The 20,506-nt window shown below is 36.5% G+C and overlaps 2 protein-coding genes across 6 annotated transcripts in view; one reads left to right on the top strand and one right to left on the bottom strand.

Annotated features, from left to right (window-relative positions):
• Positions 1-9,932, bottom strand: part of ckap5 (cytoskeleton associated protein 5) — a 42,550-nt gene extending 32,618 nt beyond the window's left edge. For all 4 annotated transcript variants that reach the window (XM_030136204.1, XM_030136205.1, XM_030136206.1 and 1 more), the window contains exons 1-3: positions 9,820-9,932; positions 6,429-6,529; positions 2,861-3,054 (exon numbers count right to left, since the gene is read on the bottom strand). In XM_030136204.1, the coding sequence (XP_029992064.1) occupies positions 2,861-3,054; positions 6,429-6,485 (251 nt within the window). In that variant the 5' untranslated portion in view covers positions 6,486-6,529; positions 9,820-9,932. The remainder of the gene's footprint in view (positions 1-2,860; positions 3,055-6,428; positions 6,530-9,819) is intronic.
• A 1,821-nt stretch (positions 9,933-11,753) lies between these two features.
• On the top strand, positions 11,754-19,319 carry cstpp1 (centriolar satellite-associated tubulin polyglutamylase complex regulator 1). Of its 2 annotated transcripts, none has more exons than XM_030136249.1 (10): positions 11,754-11,978; positions 13,055-13,157; positions 14,114-14,244; positions 14,833-14,917; positions 15,795-15,880; positions 16,226-16,424; positions 16,546-16,655; positions 17,460-17,523; positions 17,609-17,823; positions 18,172-19,319. In XM_030136249.1, exons 1-9 carry the CDS (start codon positions 11,924-11,926, stop codon positions 17,778-17,780), a joined length of 1,005 nt encoding a protein of 334 aa, XP_029992109.1. In that variant the 5' UTR covers positions 11,754-11,923; the 3' UTR covers positions 17,781-17,823; positions 18,172-19,319. The 2 variants fall into 2 exon arrangements, with proteins under 2 accessions (XP_029992109.1, XP_029992108.1); XM_030136248.1 differs by having other exon boundaries at positions 18,160-18,811.
• The last annotated feature ends 1,187 nt before the right edge of the window (positions 19,320-20,506 follow it).

Genomic DNA, 20,506 nt, shown 5'->3' with positions numbered 1-20,506 from the left:
ATTCAAAGTGAAGAAGAAAATCCAGTTTAAAGGCGTGGTCCACAGCTGCTATAGTAAATAAGTAAAGTATGTTTCGTTTTAGTTTGGATAGGCAAGGACAGATTTGGGTACTCTGTTGCTTGGATAAAAAGATACTGAAACTTACTGTATTTTACTCTCTACTAATGTTTAAAGTTTATTTATTTTAATGATAAAATGACATAAAACCAAAAACACAAAGAAAACTTCCTTGCAAATATGTTCAAAGTGCAATTTGACTAAAAGTTACGCAATCCAATATGGCTGCCACCCTGTGACATCACAAAATGCTAATTAGATGAGATTACACAAACCAAGTGAATCTGGTGTAAATGGAATATACCAGTTCACAGATGTCACTGGATTAAGCATGGAGGGAAGTGTGGAAGGCTGACAGTGTGTTCCACCAATCAGAGTTCGTTCCAAGAATTCCAGGAATCTGCAAAGTCCAACCCCCCCCCAGGAATTTTAATCAGGGAAAGTTTGGGGTCAAGGGGGAGGTTTTTACCGGGTAATTTCAGTGTAAACCTACCACGGTTTTTCTAAATCCAGGTAAAGTTAAAGTTCCTGAGGTGGAAAAAGGTCTATTGTGTTCTGACGTTGAACTCATGAAATATCTCTGGTTCTTTGTGTTATGATTTTTACAAAACTTAAAAAGTAAAGTGACCATTTGATAATTAAGAAGTCCCAAAACCCACAGATATTTTCCACTGGGACCATTTCTGAACATAAATAATTTCAGTTCAGTTCTTTTGTCAGTCGGTTACTCCTCGTCTTCATTGCTGTGTGTCTGTGTTGTCGCGGTAACGCAGGTCATGTGACACATGGGAAAGTCCTTTTGAAGCCATTACAGACACTCACATTCAGACACCGACCAGCTGACTTCAGTACGGTCTGATTGAAGTCAGCTGACGCCCAAAATTCATGTGAGGTTCCTGAATCCTGTTCAGTTGTATAATGGACTGGAACCGATGCCTGTGGTGTCGAGTGGAGCGTCTGCCTGGCATCGCACTATAAATAACAATCCAGCATCAAGTTACACCGCTGCTAAACACACAGCAGACGCACAATGGGACAAACCTTGAACTCATCTGGACAAATATCACGTTTTAGTCAAAAGTTAAGATTAGAATTGCCATCTTCATTTCTATTTATAGTATTTTTATTTTATTTTATTTATTTATATTTTGGTTTATTTAACACAAACATTGTACATTAATTCACACTGCTGTAAAAGCTTTATGGCTATTTTTCATCTGCAGATGTCAAACTGTCATCCTACAACAGGGTGTCAAACAAACAGCCTGTGGGCCTAAACCAACCCACCAAAGTGCTCAATCCAGACCATGGGATGAATTTGGAAAGTATTACAAAAAAATATTACACAGAATATGCTGACAGTCAAGGATGTCACTGTGTCTCGATAAGTTGCATCGATCATAAAATTAAATGTTATATTTTTCAGTTCCACATGCCTGTTATTAAATGCCTTGTGTCCACTGTGATCTGTAAGTTTTAATGTACATGTAGAAATGATAAACTGAGGCAGAATATTGGTAAAATTGCACTTTTTCTTAAGAAATTTCAGGTCATTCACACTTGTTAAGAACATTAAAATTTTTTCCTGAAAGAATAATTTGCGAATGTAAACAATTTAATACTGTAATTTTACTTTTTTTGCACTAAAACAAAGGGAAAACTTTGGAATTGTCATTATTTATAGGCTATTATGCTATTATTTTACTGGTCCAGTTCATTTCAGGTCAAATTGGGCTGAATGTGGAACCTGAACTAACATGAGTTTGACATCCATGCCTTAAAAAGGTACCACAAGGTTATAAACAAGCAATTTAAAAAAATACAGACCTAAACACTTGCTAATGACCAAGCAGATCGACAGTATGTGATGTGAGACAGTACCACAGCATAACTGTGGCCTGAACAAGCACAAATATGAGATTAAATTTGACTATTACAGACTATGAGGAGTGATTTGAAGGTTAATTTGTTGTCTATTGTATGTGGAAATACATTGTAAATATGTATATAATATTTAAATTTATATCAATAAATATAGAAACAGCAGATTTTTTTTCCCTCTTTATATTTTATGTTTCACAAGTGTAACATTTCCCCATAGTGGGATCGATAAAGTCTTATCGTAATCTCAATTTATCTCATCATATCTTAACTTGTCTTGTTTTATCTTAATCTCATCCACACTGCAAGAGATTTAAAGTCAAATACAAGTTGAAATTTCTGTCCTGCTACAACAACATGAGGTCATACACTGGGACAGTTGGATCTTGTGGAAAAACATGGCTACTGTCCTAGCTACGTTACGTTGCAAACTAATTTAACCATGTTGTGACATGGACCATGGACTGTGCGAGATCTTTACAAACTTGCGAAATACTGTTACCATGTGAGTAAATTACTGTGAAAAGTAGTGACGACACGCATATCCAGTTGCTGAAAGGCATGCAGAATCCCAAAAAAACAATGGTTGACAGGATTAGATAAGGTCCGCACAACCTGTGAGCTCCCAAAAAATAGTAAATTACTGTGTCATCTACATAAAGTTGAACACAACTATAGGGACAGACAACAGGAAGTTCAATTATATGAAGAGTGAAAAGGGTAACGGGTCCAGGATGGAGCCTTGTGGGACACCTGAAGCCAGATGAAGGGGAGGTGAGTGGTGGTTACGAATCCAGACCGTGGGCGATTTGACAAATGATCCAAATATTTGCCTGTGGTATCTGAACCAGTTCTGATTGTTCTTCATTGCATCACATAAACATTACATAAGCCAGCATGCTAAAACTGGGCTGTGACTTACTTTCCGGCCACATGTGCATTCTCGACGAAGGCCAGTGCCGCCTCCAGGCCTTTGAGCTGAGCCACAGCGTTGGACTCAGTCACAAACTTCTTTATAAGTCCCAGGTATTTCCCCCATTCTGGACTTTTCTCGTCCTCGATCCTCTGGAACAGCTTCAGAGCTTCTTCGTAACCGTTCAAACGGGCCTTCCAGACCTGGACCAGGATGTAAAAGGAAGAGGAAGTTGAATAAACTGGACCTGAACTGGGGGGGTGGGGGGTGGAATGGAACAAACAGCCTCTGGTTTCTGCGTTTCTTTAAAACTATGACCTACATTTATAATGACTGAAGATCTATTATGTCCTCGTCTGCTCCGTTTGCCTTCTTACTGACTCTGAAAGCTTTGCTGCTCATCAGATGTAGACCTAGACGCTGATTCATTATGATCAGATCCTCATCCACATATATGACAGATGAAAGCCTAAATCCACCTGAGGTTTACAAGTGGTCCAACTGGAAAAGCTCAGTTTCAACAGCGTGCTAAAAACATCCTTATTGAGTCCTTGACATCTCTGTCTGATTGTGATGACTGACCCCCCCCCCTTTTAAATTTTATTTTCTGAACTTATTTCAATATTTTTCTTATTTATGTATTTGTTGTATGTATTCTGTACTGTTCCCATATCAATATTGGATTTACATCAAGAATTGTCTTCTTTTGGGTAGGGTGGGATTGTGGGAGGGAAAAAATGAAAAAAATGAAAGAATGGAAGTTTTCTCTGTCACATTATTGCCTGTGAAATTGCTTTCAATAGAGAAAAGTCAATGAAAAAAAAACATCATCCTTATCACAATCTAAAATAATCTTTTTCTGCATTTCAATAAAGTGCATTTGCATCTGTACAGCAGCAGGAAAAAGTATGTGAACCCTTTGAACATTCAGTTTTCTGCATGAATTGGTCATAAAATATGTTTTGATCTGGATCTCCGCTGATACAGGAAATCTTTCCTGCCACATTCCATTTCACTTTACAATAAACTCACCTCTGTCTGACATTTAAACCTGGTCATAAACACATTTACACTATGCACTTTATTGATATGTATGCACCGCCATCTTACTGGAAATATTCCATTTTACTCCTGTACATTAGAGCTTGTTTTTGCACCTTTTACTGCTTGATTCTCCAGATTTTCAACCAGTTCTCTTTTATACTTCTAATTTATCATGTATAGTGTTTGCTCTTGTATTCTACTTTTATACTTATATTCTATTTTTACTGTTTGTCATGCTGTATATCCATCCATCCATCTATCCATCCATCAACTTCTTAACCATGATGACTTCATTTGGACTAATAATTGGTGAATAATGCAATCAGTGCAAAATCCAAACTGTATGATCACAGTTTCAGAAAGGTAACATTTTCTATTTGTTTCTTCACTGTGTTGAACAGGATTCTTAGGGTTGTGGATAAATCCTTTTTGGGCTTTGAGAAACCCTGACTGACAGTTTTGGGGGGTTTTTTGTTGCAATTTTCTGACATCTTATAAATCAAATGACCTGTGAAGTGATGAAAATATTTATCATTCGTTGCCTGTCAATATGAGATTATTGCCGTCGCCACGTCAGGATTCAGTGAGAAACTGGATCACGAGGTCACGTTCCACTACTCTGCAGAGCTATGAATGTGAAATGATAGAAGGTATTTACAAGAACTATAGATATGAGGACAGGGCATTTATTAACCATCAATAAAATAATATCACAGATGGAAAAAGAATTCTACAGACCATTTTAATGGCACATCCTCGTTTTCCTCTTCACTCTCATCTTCTATCAAAATTATAGACTTTGTTTTAGCTTTCTTTTTTTGAACTTTATTGCCATTATCAACAAAAGACAGGCAATTAACAGTACATAACAAGACTGCCTTGAGAGTAGCTTTCACCTTACTTAAATGTATATATGTATGAGATTTCATCATACAATATTAGCTTTTCTTTTAGAGGAATGAACTTTATACATGGATGAACAGTATCAGCACATCATATTTAATCAGAACACACTACATTTGGGAAAGGGCTTAATTCAGAATATCTAAATGAATGAATGAATGAATTTTTATGATTGTGTCCTGCATAAGAATATGCCCAGCCCTTACATGGGCTTATAAGACACCAAAAATATAAACCAAAGACCAAATACCAGACAAAAGGCACAATAGATATAAACAAGACAATGACTATTTAAACAAACACATCTGCCTTTTTTTCCAGGCTTTTCAAACAAATAATGCTAATTTATATACATTTGAACTAAACAACCATTTCATCTTGTCATCATCAGTGCTCCAGAACATATCAGGATTTCAGATAAACATCTCATTAAACAAAGAGGCTCTCAGTTCATCATAGGACAATATGTTGTTTATATGAAGCAGATTTATGATAACGGTGGAACGCGGCCAATAACGAATGGTATCAGTAAAATAAACTCCACATACCGTAAAACCAAAGAGCCATATGTCAGCATCACTAATTACATACGTACACTCTAATCAAAGGTTTAACATGTAGCAGTAAAATCTGGATTAGATCAGGATCAGTATAATCCCATATTTAATTCCTTTTGAGGTTAGAGGAGCATCTACTCTGAAAAGACTGGATGTTTTTTAACAGATCCGATTAATCTATTAAAGCAGTCAAACAGTGATTTAAGATGCAGGGTTTGTACGCATTTTTCAAGATCAAATTCAAGCACTTTTAAGGGTCATTTTCAAATTTTTCCAGCACAGCACCGAATCACCGGTGCAAAATGTATATCTATAGAAATACATACATTCAGAATGATCTTTTACCCCACTTTTTAACACAATGATGCTATAAACATAAAAAACTATCTGTCTTAATAGCAAGAAGTTTAGAAATTAAAGGAGAACACAGTTTTATCCAAAAAAAGGGAAGCCACTTGGTGTTCTTCAAGTACACTCGCACTGAGACAAAGATTAACATAAAAATTTAACCGAATCGACCTGAGAACACCCACTAGTTTTCTTTTCTGACATAAAGTTTTATTTTTCAAAATGTATCACCTCTTTGTATGTAGCTTTGGTTCTAATTGTAAGCACTTTAAAGGACTTAAACTAAAACTAAAGCACTTTTCAGACCTTGAAAACACAACAATAAAATTCAAGCATTTTCAAGAATTCCAAGCACCCGTACAAACCCTGAAGATGTAAAATTAGGAAGGTTTATAAGAATGTGCACCAGCTAATGATCAGGAACTATTATTCTTCTGAAAAGACACAAAAAGAACCTACATTTAGACTCATTTTTGTCATAAGAGAAAAGAAGTTGTGGAGTGCAGTGTTTTAAGTGTGCGTCTTCATTCTGATCATCCACTGGGCTATTACATGAGTGGTGCATGGAAACAGACTGGATAAGATAAAATTTTATTCCACTGTGGGAAAATTTCACAGTTAACAGCAGCAGCAAACAACAAACAAGTGCAGAGAAAAATACAGATAGAAAAAAACCACAAACAAGTGAAAAATAAAATATATGGGGGATAAGAAACATCCGTCACCTTGTGTTCACATTTCTGGTCGATGGGGAGCTTCATCCACTCGCTATCGTCCCCCATGGTGGCCGCTCGCTCGGGGGGTGGGCTTCCCCAAATGTACTCAACTGGAGGAAAATAGCCAGAAACAAAAAACAGAACATCATTAACATTCAGGACAGGACTGATACATGAACATTAAAATCCACAGTCGCTGTAGAATGAGCCGAATAATGTCAGAAAAGAAGAGAGTTACAGCAGATTCAACACACTCACACTTTACACTTCCATTAAATGACAGCAGGTACCATTTTCAGTACCACCTAAAAAGTGTCTCAGACCACTCAGATCACAGATTGGTGAATCCAACATAGCAGGGGTTTCAGAGGGTTTAGCTGTTGTCAGTAAAATTAAAAACAGCAGCATTGACAAATCTTAAAGACTAAGTTGCTAAAGACATCAAATCTACAACAACCAGTAGATCTAGGTAATGTCCTTCAGTTCTTCATATTGATTTTAGGTTAAAGAGTTTGGTTTAGTTGGGTTCTGCCCCTCAGCATCACAAAGGTTAACTCACATAGATCAATTAACTGGTCTGGCTGATTAATCAGTGCAGATGAGTCTTTTTTACAAACACCATTACTCCACCTCTGGTAAATAGGTTTTTATTCTTAGTTATAAAAGGGTGTTGAATGTATGAAAATGCTGGTGAAACTGATATTTTTTTTCACTTGCAGAACTCACGTGGACAAAACACAGATGTGTCTTTATGTTGGAATATCGGCACGGACTTTTTCTATATTTTCACCTTTGATATTCAGTGTCCACAGTCTTTTTACAATTTAAAAATAATATTACAAAAGTAATTGATGGGATCTGTTAATCAGAGTTGTTCTATTTACTCATTGAGTCTGTTTACATCCACACCAATACTCTGATTATTATCCGATTTATGGAGTTAGATTATTATTGATCATGGAAACAGTATAATCTGACCTGTTTTACCAGATAACAACAGTAATCTGATTATAATAAATCAGATTAACACACCTGAATTCGTCCCCAATACTCCCATGTCTTCATGCATGTACAGGTTAATCTGATTTATTTAGTTCTGTTACATCTGAACATGTGGAAAAACTATTAAATCATAGAAAACAGAAGTGATGTAGTCAAACATGAGGTAAAGACAATAACAGGAAGTTTGAGTCTACCATCACTATGTACATATGAACTCCTGACTGGAGCATCTAAAGCAGGGTTTTCCAATTATCACATTTATTAAGTGCATGTAAACATGTTAGATCTGATAATTACAATTAATAAAAAAGTTTTTAATCACATTGGATTTGTATATTTCAGGTACCCTGTTGATGAAACAGGTTCTGTTAAATAACCCCCTAAAAAAGTAGATATTGTGTATGATGATTTACTGAAACAAAACTGGATACGCAGACTGGGTTATGTTAAAGATATGGTGTATGGAACAAAGATATGGGACATCAACAAATTGAAGCCAAAAATCACTGATGTCGTTGATGAAGCTATGATACAGTCAACATGGCAACAAATCCAGTAACGTCTGGATGGGCTTCTGCAACTAATGGTCCCATTTAGAGGTGAATTAAAGGAGGCAAAAAAAAAACCAACAACTTCCAAATCTACTTTTCATTTTGGAATAATTTCCACAGATTTGTCTATTCATTTGCTTTAGTAATAAATGTGTTAAATTATAAAGAGACTTCATGGACACCCTGTAGGTAACAAAGGATTTAGAACAAAAATCACATAAACTAGAGTTAAGCTAAATTTTGTTCAAAGCAGAGAATGTGATTTGATTAGACTGTCAACAGACAGAGGTTGAATTAGGGACAGTGAGGACTAAACGTCTGCTCTTCAGCAGCTCTTTAACCAACTGCCAAAGACACTTTTGTCAATAAAAAACTCCAGCTGCTCCAGTTCAGTTCTTTCTGCAGTTGTACTCACTCACCACTTGAAAGCATCAGCATGTGATTGTCTAATGCACATTCAAGGAGGGGCTACAGCTTCAGATTACATATTGATCCAAAGGCGAGTGGTAAACAGGAAAAAAGACAATTACACCATTGAAATATACTATTAAGCCTGCTAATTCAGGACCTACAATGGCAGAATAGAGTTTATTAAAAACTAATATACACTCTATAAACTTACTTTTAAATGATAATTTTAATGTGGACAGAGACATTTATCTTTTCTTGGACTTGCCTTTATTCTGGAGATTCTAGAATATGATTCTAATGAAAGATCATGCATGCAACAACTCCACTACAAAGAGCAATGAATAATAAAAACCCATTCAGTGCAAGGAGATCATACTATTATCATGCATCATAGGTCACTAACACCAACAACATCCTGGTAAACACAGAGTATAGGATTACCACATACAAAGTAATTTCTTAGAACTATTTTCCAAGCTGGAATTGCTGCAGAAATATGAAATAAACAAATAAATAAATGGATATACCATGCAAAACATTGTAAGAGGCTGTACGAAATCTAATTAAAACTAATGACCTCAATGTTCATTCCGGATTGTGAGAACACATGGATTGATACTATGATTTTTTTCTATTATATTACTATATCATTCAAATGGACCAGTGTATTGATTGATACGAGTCATTGTTCACTACAGGCATCCACCGGCGGAACACGGATGGATGGGTGCCAATGCACTAAACCGACACATTTATGAATGAAATATTCATCCTATACCAAAATGAAGGTTTGCTGTTTTCTATAAGTACATCTGAGTGTAAAATAAACACCTGGTTTTGACCCGGGTTGCATACGTGCACCCTGAACGTGGACTGCACCCACAGCCTGTCATCCTCTGGGTTAGCACACATCTGCAGCTTAACCCATCATTTAATCACTCAACCAGTTCCACCTTCACTTTGCTCAGTTTGGGAGTGACCGACTTATTAACTAGCTGGATCTCGTTAGTTACCAGTGACACAAAACGTCATTAACTACCGCTAGCTAACTTAGCAACAACAGTGACAGTTGCTACGCTAGCACGTTAACCCGCTCATTCTAGTTCAATCCGAATCTGCACAAACATTCGCGCTATCAGTAAATGAAAACGCGCAGTACAAAGGTTTTTCAGCATACCGTTATGTGTATTTTAGGAAATGCGGTGCAGAAAATACCCACAGCAGGGGCTTATTGTTAGCTAGTGGTCGCTAACCACCGCCGTTAGCCGCTTAGAAACAAGGCTGTGGGCTAACCTTCCATCCGCGCCAACACAACCAGGCCTAACAACGCAGTTTACAACGACAGCTGCAGACACACAACAACCCGGAACGGCAGCCCACAGCCAAATACATGTCTCAGCAATAAGGTAAGATATCATTTTATATAGCTGAGATACCTGTTTGTGTTTCTAGGAGACAATGCGATGCTGGCTGTCCAGTTAGATGGAGGCGATAATGGGATCAGTACGGAGGAGCCCAGCGGAGCTTTATACAAGCGACGTCACTGTCATCCAGAGTACGCATCGCAACTTCCTGTTAAAATAAACGTCGACGGCGACAAGGTTGTTCCAGTTTTGAAACTATGCATATAAAATATAAAAAAACCCATGGTAGTAAAACTTTAAAGTCAATACATATTACTGGGTAAATTCTCACTCATTTAAATACGATTCTGTGCCTTTAATGTACATTATTTTAGACTGAAGTGAAAAGCATTTCCGGTCTGGTCGCTCCTTCCGGTTTTGAACTTGTTGCATCTTTTTGAAATTCCTCCAAGGGCGGAGAGACAGAGGGAGGGGCGGAGACACGGCCACCACCCTGACTACATCACTCCGCTGCTGAATTATACATGTTTAAAAGAAAATATCGGTGAAGGAGAAGGTGAACCCGGACCGGAAACACACCAGTACACACCACATACTGCTATCCTCTCAACTGAACACAATTACGTTTTACAAATTAGAAATCGTCTAATTAGCTTCCTTATTCGACAGTACGCTCTAATCTGATTGGCTGTATTTGAACTAAACTCTTCCCTCAAATGGTGAAAGCCATTCGCTGATTGGTCCATTCCGGGTGCTGCTTAGAACAGAGAATTTGATTGACTGCGTTGAAACGTAGCCCCGCCCCATCAGTGAAAGTTTTTTTTTCTTATTGGATAGTTTCATATGTTGTATTTAAATACACACAGTTTGACTGGATGTAGGTTATTTATGCAATGTACAGTATTTGTTCTACTTTTAACATAATGTGTTTGTTACATGTATTTTCTTATACTCAAACCCAACAAAAACATACCATTCACACACTATTTGTTTAGAAAAGAATAGAATAGAATAGAATAGAATAGAATAGAAGATACTTTATTCATCTCCATGTGGGAAATTCAAGGTATCCAGCAGCTCACACATAAAGTTCACAAGTGCAGCACAATCACAACAACATAAGTATGTGAGGGTATATATATATATATATATATATATATATATATATATATATATATATATATATATATATATATATATATGTGTGTGTGTGTGTGTGTGTGTGTGTGTGTCCAGATATATATATATATATATATATATATATATATATATATATATATATACATACATGGGCTGCATATTACAGTAAAAGCGAGAACAACATAACAAAATATTAAAATGAAATAAGTAAAAACAGACAAGTTGGTGACGTTCTGTAAGATAAGACATTTTCAGACGTATGGTTATATGTTTATTTTAGATGTCTCATGTTTTACCTACATTTAATGTGATGTTCTCTGCATTTTTAATGGCCCCTCTGGGATGAATAAAGCTGAATTGAATTGAATTCCAATATTAATACAAATAATTATACAATATGCAGACATATGCAGACCAGAAGAATAAATAACTGTAGACTTTCTTTTTAAGTTTCTGGAACATCCTCAGAGATAGAGTGTAAAAGTTCATACTTTGTTTCAAGGACAGTTGTAATTTAACACTTATATTGAAAAGAGTAATAACCTCTTTATTACCATATTCAAACACTGTGTTTAACATTGTGTGGCAGATTTTACAGATCTTTTTCTCTCCAAATTTTAGAGAAATGCTTGAACGTTGCTTTCACAAAGTAGTAGTTTATTAGATCAAACTTTAAGGTGAAGTTTTTTTGAAAAGGTCATTTATACTGTGTCCTATTGTTCCTGCTGATATGATATGACAGACAAACAAACAAACAAACAAACAAACAAATAAATAAATACCGTATTTAAAACTCACCTGCGGAACCCTTGTATCTGTCTGTTGTTCCGGGTGGTGTTTAACTGACGTAACTCACAACATCCGGTCGTTTCCATGGGAGCCACCATGTCAGAACCGGCCAGTTCTACGTTTTCAGGCTAAATGTCTAAGCCAAATTTAACATACTGTAGTAAATTATGTACAAAGCTAGCTAGAAATCAAAAACCCACTATATATCTCTAATTTATTATCGCTAAATTGAACGTAATTTCGTGGAATGACGAACAGAATGAGCCGTTTTAATTCCACTGTCCCCGTTGATGAGTATCTCGGTAGGTTCTGTTAGCTCGGTTAGCTAGGTTAGCTAAGTGTAAACCTCTACCGGTTAGCTGTACAATGTTATTAACACTTTTACGTTGTTCTGTGTGGGGCATTTTTCATGCAGGTATTGTAATTTAAGATTATTCGGCGTGGCACTCACTAGTAGATACCTACATTAAAATAGGAGACATAAATGTGGAGTACACAGTCTTAACTACAACTTAATAAACGTAATATCACTGTCTACAGGGCTTTTTTTTATTAGAAATGATCTGCCTCAGAGACTAATTGCGTTAAAAAATACTTTAATCAGATGAATGGAATTCAAATGTCCAAAGGGCTTTTTTGCTGAATTTTTCACTGTATATGATAAAGTGTTATTTCACATATATGTTCGATTTTTGGTCTTTTTGATGATTTTTTTCCTAAGGTTTTGATTATTCTCATTAATTTCCCCCATTTTCAATCATTTAATGAATATTTTATTCACTTTTGTTCGTTTTTTTATTATTATTTTCATCAGTTTGCTTATTATTCTCTTCATTATTTATTTATTTTCTTTATTGTCTTCATTTTTGTTCATTTTAATAATTATTTCCCCTTTTTATTTTCTTGATTTTTCTCTTTATTTTATTCATTATTTCATTCACTTTTGTTCATTTTGTTTTGTTTTTGTAAACAATAATGTCGATGAAAGTAATAACATACTTGTAATTCACTGCTCTACAATTATTATTGTTTTTTTTTTTTTTTTTTTTTTTTATTATAAATGATATGCATCAGATTAAATGTGTTAAATCTAATACTTTAATAAGATGAACTGAAAATAAATGACCAAAGTGCTGTTTATCTGATGTTTTCAATGAATATGATAAAGTGTTATTCCACATATATTGGTTTATTTATCCAGTAGATTTGTTGTAATTTACAGACAGTGTTTTCCTTTGGACTCAAACCCATTCTATCATTAATTCACACTGTTTGACATTTAGACATAGACTGTATCTGTGAAACTACAGACAGCATTTGGACTGAATTAATATATGTGACTCAGACTTGGTAAAGTTTCTATTTTGTTGTGTTCCAGCGGACAGTAATGTGATGTTCTACCTGAGTGATGCAGTGACGCAGCTGTTGGAACATAAAGAGGAGTACACTCAGTTCGGAGTGATCCGATACCTCGCTGAATAGTAGGTTAACACTCATTACAAAGATCTACAGAGGCGGAAGATGTTTTACATGCATCTGAAGTGAATATTTTGTATTTTTATTGGCCCTTTTTAAACTAAAAAGGGTCCTGAGTCACCACAAAGCACAGAAGTTACTCTACACTTACTATTGTACATAGATTTATATATACACTTTATATTCTATTATAGTTTATTCTTTATACTAACTATTTATTCTTAATCTGTTTTTGCCTCTTTTTTAAAAAAAAAAAAAAGCATAAAATGTATGGCTTTTTAATAACAAGGTGAGAGAAAAACTGTGTATCCATTCTCTGTATGTCCTGTGTATCTAGTGAATTGACAATAAAAAATCTGAGAATCTTGAATGTTTGAATAACACAACAATGGCTCTGTTTCCATTTGGTCACCTCAGGAGGTTATTCCATTTAACCAGTATGCAACTGAAACTGATGCATATAAATAGGATGCGGCCATTTTTATAAAAAAAAAAAAAAAAAAGAAAAAAAAAAAAGAAAGAAAATACTCCTGTGTGTTCCCTGACTTAATGAGCCACAGTGTGTCCAAAAAAAGGCACAAGGTATCATAACCAACACACTCTGTCTGGTAAAGGTTCATACTGTTTTACACACATAATTATTGTAGGTAATTCATTTATCAGACGGGGGAAGTTGTTTGTTTACCTGCTTTACTAGTTTAGAAGTCTACAGGAAGTAGCTGAAACTAGTAAAGCAGGTAAACAAACAACTTCCCCTGTCTGATAAATGAATTACCTACAACCAACACACTCTGTCTTTCCAGAAATACTACACTGTACCTGTTAAATATTCCAACTTGGGGACAACCCCAAAATATTTATAGAAGCCATAATTTGCACAGTTGTCTGATTTGATCAAAGTTAGACCACAGACATTAACCTAGTGTATATGTAATGTTTTTCATTGTCGTACCATGTTCAGTTTCAGCAGCGTGAAGAACAGTAACCACGTCCTCTTCAGAGAGTTTAACTATGTCAAAGCCACTCCTCATAACCGAGCCTCCTTCATCAGAGTCTTCTGGAGATGTTACAGACAGATCGGCAAGAGTGGAGGTGAGTGATTCACAGATCTTGTCAGCCCAGGACGCAGTGGCTGATGGGAAATCACACTGAAACACTGTAAATGCACGAGCCTCCTTTGGTTCAGACACACACGATCAATAATGAACTGGATCAATGATGTAACAATAGTATCCCTCCATATCATATCAGTTTAATCATCATGTGTATTTGTATTGTAAATGTGTAAATAATATGTATGAACTGTCTTATATTTCCTGTTTCACTCTTGAGTCTTTCTGACGGATTTTCTGCACTTTGTTTTCTGTATTTTGCTGAAATCGTTTCCCCTCATTGGGATTAGTAAAGTCCTCTTATCTTATCTTATCTTATCTTATCTTATCTTATCTTATCTTATCTTATCTTATCTTATCCTAGTCTTGGCTTATCTTAATCTGATCTGACCTTATCTTATTTTATCTAAATCTTGTTTTATCTTAATGTTATCTTAATCTCAACTCATCTCATTTTATTTTATCTAATCTTATCGTAATCTTAACTCATCTTAGTTTATCTTATCTTGTCTCATCTAAATCTCAACTCATCTTATCTTATCTTATGGTGTTTGTTATTGTATTGCAGATTTGCTGTCAATGCTGGAGTACCGGTCTCTGCTGCAGTTACTGTGTCCTGACTTCCCAGTGGAGATGGTTCAGAGTGCATCCAGGTCAGTAAACTATGACACACAGAACACACCACAGATACAGTCGATTCATCACAGGAACTCGTGTTAAAAACTTGTAATAAATTTATGCTGTTTTTGCAACAAAAGGGTCCAAAAATGTCTTTTTGCTAAGTCTTTTGCACCTTTTTTCTGGCCAGTAATTCTCATTAATTATATGTAATAAATACTTAAAACAGTGTGCTAAAACTAAGAAAAAATGTTCCATCTCTCTCTCACCGACTACACTGCTGTTCTCTGCTCCACCCAGTTTCATCCCTCCCCCTCAGCCAATGCAGACCTCTACCCTAATGTGTTATAGACCAATAGAAAGAACCTAATCTCAGCTCAAAGATGTCAGTTGGATTTTGTCAATAACTCAAACGGTTCTGGAGTTACAGTCATTTGAATAACAGTGGCACCGGAGATGCAGTCGTCTAAAAAGGGTTGAAGAGATGGTTCAGGTTGTGTACAATGTGGAAACACTTTTAGGAAAGTTCAGACCACTCTCAGGAACAAATGAAAGAGGTGAAAAAAATTAGAACAATTAACAACATGCACAGAGATGATGACAGGATGTGTTAAACCACAACTGACATTTCACTGTGAAAGTAAAACAAACTCAACCGAATTTATGAAGTTATAGCAGCAAAACAACAAAAAAAACAAACTCTAAACCTGAAACCTCCAGGGCAGAAAATACTACACAAAAATACTACATAAAAGTCCCTGTAAAACAACTCAAATAAATGATCAGTGCTGTTATATTTGTATTTAATAACAGGATCTGTACTGTTCCTCTGAAAGCAGATCAGCTGATTAGCCCCGCCCACATGCAATGGTTTGATTGGAGGCTAACTGTCTCCTAACTCTCATCCTATAGAATTGTTCTGATGGACGACGCCATCGACTGTCTGATGTCTTTCTCTGATTTCCTGTACGCCTTCCAGCTGCAGTTCTACTACCAAGGTACTGGTACTGCAGTGGGTTCTATCTGTACAAATACTCCTGGTACTGCAGTGGGTTCTATGTGTATAAATACTCCAGGTACTGCAGTGGGTTCTATGCGTACAAATACTCCTGGTACTGCAGTGGGTTCTATGTGTATAAATACTCCTGGTGCTGCAGTGGGTTCTATCTGTACAAATACTCCTGGTACTGCATTGGGTTCTATCTGTATAAATACTCCTGGTACTGCAGTGGGTTCTATCTGTATAAATACTCCTGGTACTGCAGTGGGTTCTGTCTGTACAAATACTCCTGGTTCTGGACTAAACCACATGGTCTAAAACAGGAAGTGTCCGTCCATTTCAGAGTTCCTGGACAGTGTCCTGCTCATCTACCAGGACCTGTTGGCAGGTAAAAGCCCCAACACCGTCATCGTCCCCACGTCCACGTCCATCGAGCAGCTGCCGTCGGTCGCTGCAGAGGAGACGGACCGAGAGCAGGACGGGGTGGACACGCCCACTCTGGCCCAGTGTGTGGACGCTCTGTGCGACCGCTTCAAACACAGGTAATGACCACATCGGGGGGCGGGGGTCTGGGGTTCAGTCCAGGACTGGGGTTCTGGTCTGTGGTTCAGTCCAGGTCTGGCGTTCTGGTCTGTGGTTCATTCCGGGTCTGTTTGTGTCCAGTTTCCCCCCCAGGGCCTGTATGAGGGACATCCTGGAACAGTCGGACAAAGTGTCGTACTACAGCTTCCTCATGAGCCTGGCCAAGCACGAAACTGTCAATCAAACCATTGGTACATGATGCACCACAACACAGACGTTCAGGTTCCACATTCCGACCCATGTGATCTAAAGTAAAATAATAACATCATGACCTAGAATAATGACAAATACAAATAGTTCCAATGGTTTATAGTGAACAAAGTAAAATTGAATTATGAAAATGTTTTCATCTTCAAACTTCCTCAAACTTCCAACTATCCTTTAAAAAAACAACATCCAGAGCTTTAAGGAACTTAGGACAGATTTCATCCAGGTCTCGATAACCCTGATCAGGGTGAAGGAAACTGGGCTCTTTGTTTGTTCATCCATATGGGTCGGGAATGGCACTTGGTCTGACCTGTCACCTGGGCCCAGTTTGCCTTTGGAGACTCTACCAGGAGCTAGACGCCCCCGACAACAGAGGTCCTAGGATCATTCAGGCACTCAGACCCCTTAAACCCCTTAAACCCCTCCACCACGGTAAGGGGACGATTCAAAGAAAATTAGTAGTCATTATTTGTAGGTTATTCTGTTATTATTTTACTGGTTCTGATCCACTTTAGATAATATTGGTCTGAATGTTGAACCTGAATTAAACTGATTTTAACACCATTAACTGTGAAAAATGTTTTATAAATGTTTAGATGTTTATTTGTATTATCTGCTGTCGGTTCGATCCATGATCAGTTTGTTTCTGGAGGAGAGCTAGAAAAACTTTTCTTCTTCCGTTCCTGCTATAGTTTATAAATTATATTATATTATATTATATATTTTCTGTTATATGTTGTATTGTATTCATTCTAATCCTTCTGCTGTCCATCTGTCATATGTTGTAGGAGTTTTACCCACTAAGGCTGAGCTGCTGATCGACCCTGAGATGGACCAGGAACTGGACAAACTGTGAGTGGACACACACCGTCCACACACACACACACACACACACACACCTGTACGGAGTCATACCAACTATGTGTGTGTATTCCAGTATCGCCCAGATCTCGGTGAGTCCGGGCAGTAACAGCAGTGGCAGTGCCGTGGGGGGGGCACTGAAAGAGGTCCAGAGGAAGGCCTCCCCCAGGAGGAACATCCACCACCGCCGGAGGATGGAGGTGGAGAGCGACGGCTCCACCGAGGAGACCGACTCCTCTGAGAACTGACCCAGTACCGGTTCACCTCCAGTATCTGGACCAGAACACCACGACAGGACCCAGTACCGGTTCACCTCCAGTATCTGGACCAGAACACCACGACAGGACCCAGCACCGGTTCACCTCCAGTATCTGGACCAGAACATAAAGCCAGGACCTGGTACTGGTTCATGTCCAGTGCCTGGACCAGAACACGAGACTAGGACCTGGTGCTAGTTCACGTCCAGTATCTGGATCAGAACACGAGGCTAGGACCTGGTGCTGGTTCACATCCAGTATCTGGACCAGAACACCACACCAGGACCCTGTACTGGTTCACCTCCAGTATCTGAACCAGAACATGAGGCCAGGGCTTGGTACCGGTTCACCTCTGGACCAGACCACCACACCAGAACCCGTTAACATCACTGTCTGATTGTTCCTTTTGTCTTTTATTCACACTACAAAGAGTTAAAAACATGAATGAATGTCCTGTGGTTTAGTTAATTTAACACTGGAGATTAACAGCAGTTTATTATTACACTGTGGAAACTGGAAGGATTTAGATTAGATTAAATTAGACTAAATTAGATTAAATTAGATGAACTAGAACTTTATTGATCCCTCATTGAAACTAAGGTTCAGTAGCAGAACAATATTAAATGTACAGATATAAGAATTAAAAAATAAAAAAAGACATAAGAAAATAATAATTACTCTAAACTATAAAAAACAGTATTAAAAGCTGGCTATTGTACATTACAAATACTATTAATAATAATAATAATTAAAGATAAGAAAATGAAAATTACACTGGTCTGTTGTATATTGATATTTGTTCTTTTCCTTTATAGATGATACAGACTATTATAATAACGATGGTTCATGTGTCAGTGTGTGATGGATTTACCTGCTGAGTTTCTGTTTTCCTCTTATTTGACTGTTTACACAATGATTCTCCAGCCAATAACAGCGTCACAGCGAAAACAGGCAGAATGATGTAAAAACAAAAAAAAGCCACTGGTTTTACAGCATGTCCACTAAGTCATCAAAACAGTCAACAAAAAATTTATACAGTTAATGAAATGGGGGAAAAATGAATCAAATAATCAGGAAAATGAATAAAATAGTCAAGAAAATTTAGTAAATGAATGAAATCAATTATTGCTTTTCTGTTTCTTATAATTTATTCATCATTGTTCAAAACAAAACTTCATTTAATGCAAACAGGTGTTTTACTGATAAACAACATTAATGGTATTTAATAGTGTTTATGAAGAGGATTAAAAAACACTGATGTCAGTTTACTGATTTAAATATAAAATTAGGATGAATTTGTTTGTGGAAAGAACATATGACAGATATTCTCATGTTTGTGACTAAATACTTTATTTTCTGTACAGTTTTACTGCATTCCTTTATTTTTTTTATTTATTCACATGACAGTCTGAATTTATTAATGTATAATGTGTGTGAAGACGCTTCCTGACACTGTGAATAATTAAGATGGAACTATGAAATCTGCTGCATCATTTAATAAATTAATGTATTAAAGGTAATTATTGATCTCACTGTAAACTTTTAAGCATGTCATGTCTTTCCAGTTCTAAGTTTTCTGGGGAAACTTGAAGCACAGAAGTAGAATTCAGACTCCATCCACCGTCTCAGTGGAATGTAGTTACTGATGGCCACCACTGGAGGGAACTGTACTGTTAAGGGAAGTAGAAAAGGAAGAGTCTAATAGTGAAGAATGATGTCATAATACTGTAAAAGTCATTTTTAGGTCCAACAGTGGAGCCTGTATGACGGTTTATAATTTACATTAGACAAAGTAACAATAAAACTGTTTTAATGCGATAACTGTTTTTGTCTTCAGTCATTTAATTATTAGACATTTTAAATAAGATGAAACGATCAACATGAAGCAAAAATGAAGAGAAAACAAATCAACAAAATGAATAAAATAATCATCAGGTTGAACAGAAACATCAGCAAATAGAAAATGAAGAAATTAAGATTACAAACAAACAAAAAAATAATAATTGAACATAAATGACCAAAATAATCATGTCAGATGTTTCTGTTGGTGCTGTTTCTTGTCATGGAGTCAAAGGTCACAGTAAATAGTGACTTTAATCTGTACAACACATTTTGTTCAGTCTTTTGTGTCTTTTAAGGCTCTTCACATATTTACTGTATTTTCTTGTTGTATGTAAATAAAATTAGAAGTAAGTATGAACATTTAACCCTGAAGAACATCAGATGAAGGTGGATCTGACTCTTATAATAAATGTTAAATACTGAAGTTTATCATTATCCATATTTACTTTACATATATAAAAGAAACATTTAGTTAGTTTCTCTATTGTTTCTTTTCTATTTCTATCAAACTTTAGGCTGCATTAAGTTCATTTTTGGTCTTTTTTTTGCGGGCGGGGGGGGGGGGGGGGGGAGTCAAAAATACAGTTACATCAATAATTTGTATAATCTTTTTTATCCATTTTTTTACTGACTGTATTTTTTTTATGCTTGCGACATATGGAAATTAATGATTATGAGGAAACCCATGGGGCTGAAAATGCAAGCGTGGAAATGATCAAAATAGGTCAGAGTTTCATGACCAAACCCAGAGATACTGATAAGATCTGACTTTTGTCTGTTCTGTACATTTACATAAAGGGATAAACTGACTCATGATGCATTCACTGTCTAGAGGAAAAAACAGTAAAACAAAGGTTGGTGTTTTTGTTAACCTC

Source organism: Sphaeramia orbicularis, chromosome 6, assembly GCF_902148855.1.
Source record: "Sphaeramia orbicularis chromosome 6, fSphaOr1.1, whole genome shotgun sequence".
Lineage (NCBI taxonomy): Eukaryota > Metazoa > Chordata > Actinopteri > Kurtiformes > Apogonidae > Sphaeramia > Sphaeramia orbicularis.
This window is presented reverse-complemented; position numbering and strand designations above follow the sequence as displayed.

Coding starts and splice junctions, on each gene's coding strand:
- cstpp1 (XM_030136249.1), top strand. CDS start 11,924: ATGACGAACAGAATGAGCCGTTTTAATTCCACTGTCCCCGTTGATGAG. Junction 15,881..16,225: donor GCTGCAGTTCTACTACCAAG/GTACTGGTACTG, acceptor CGTCCATTTCAG/AGTTCCTGGACAGTGTCCTG. Junction 17,524..17,608: donor GACCAGGAACTGGACAAACT/GTGAGTGGACAC, acceptor TGTGTATTCCAG/TATCGCCCAGATCTCGGTGA.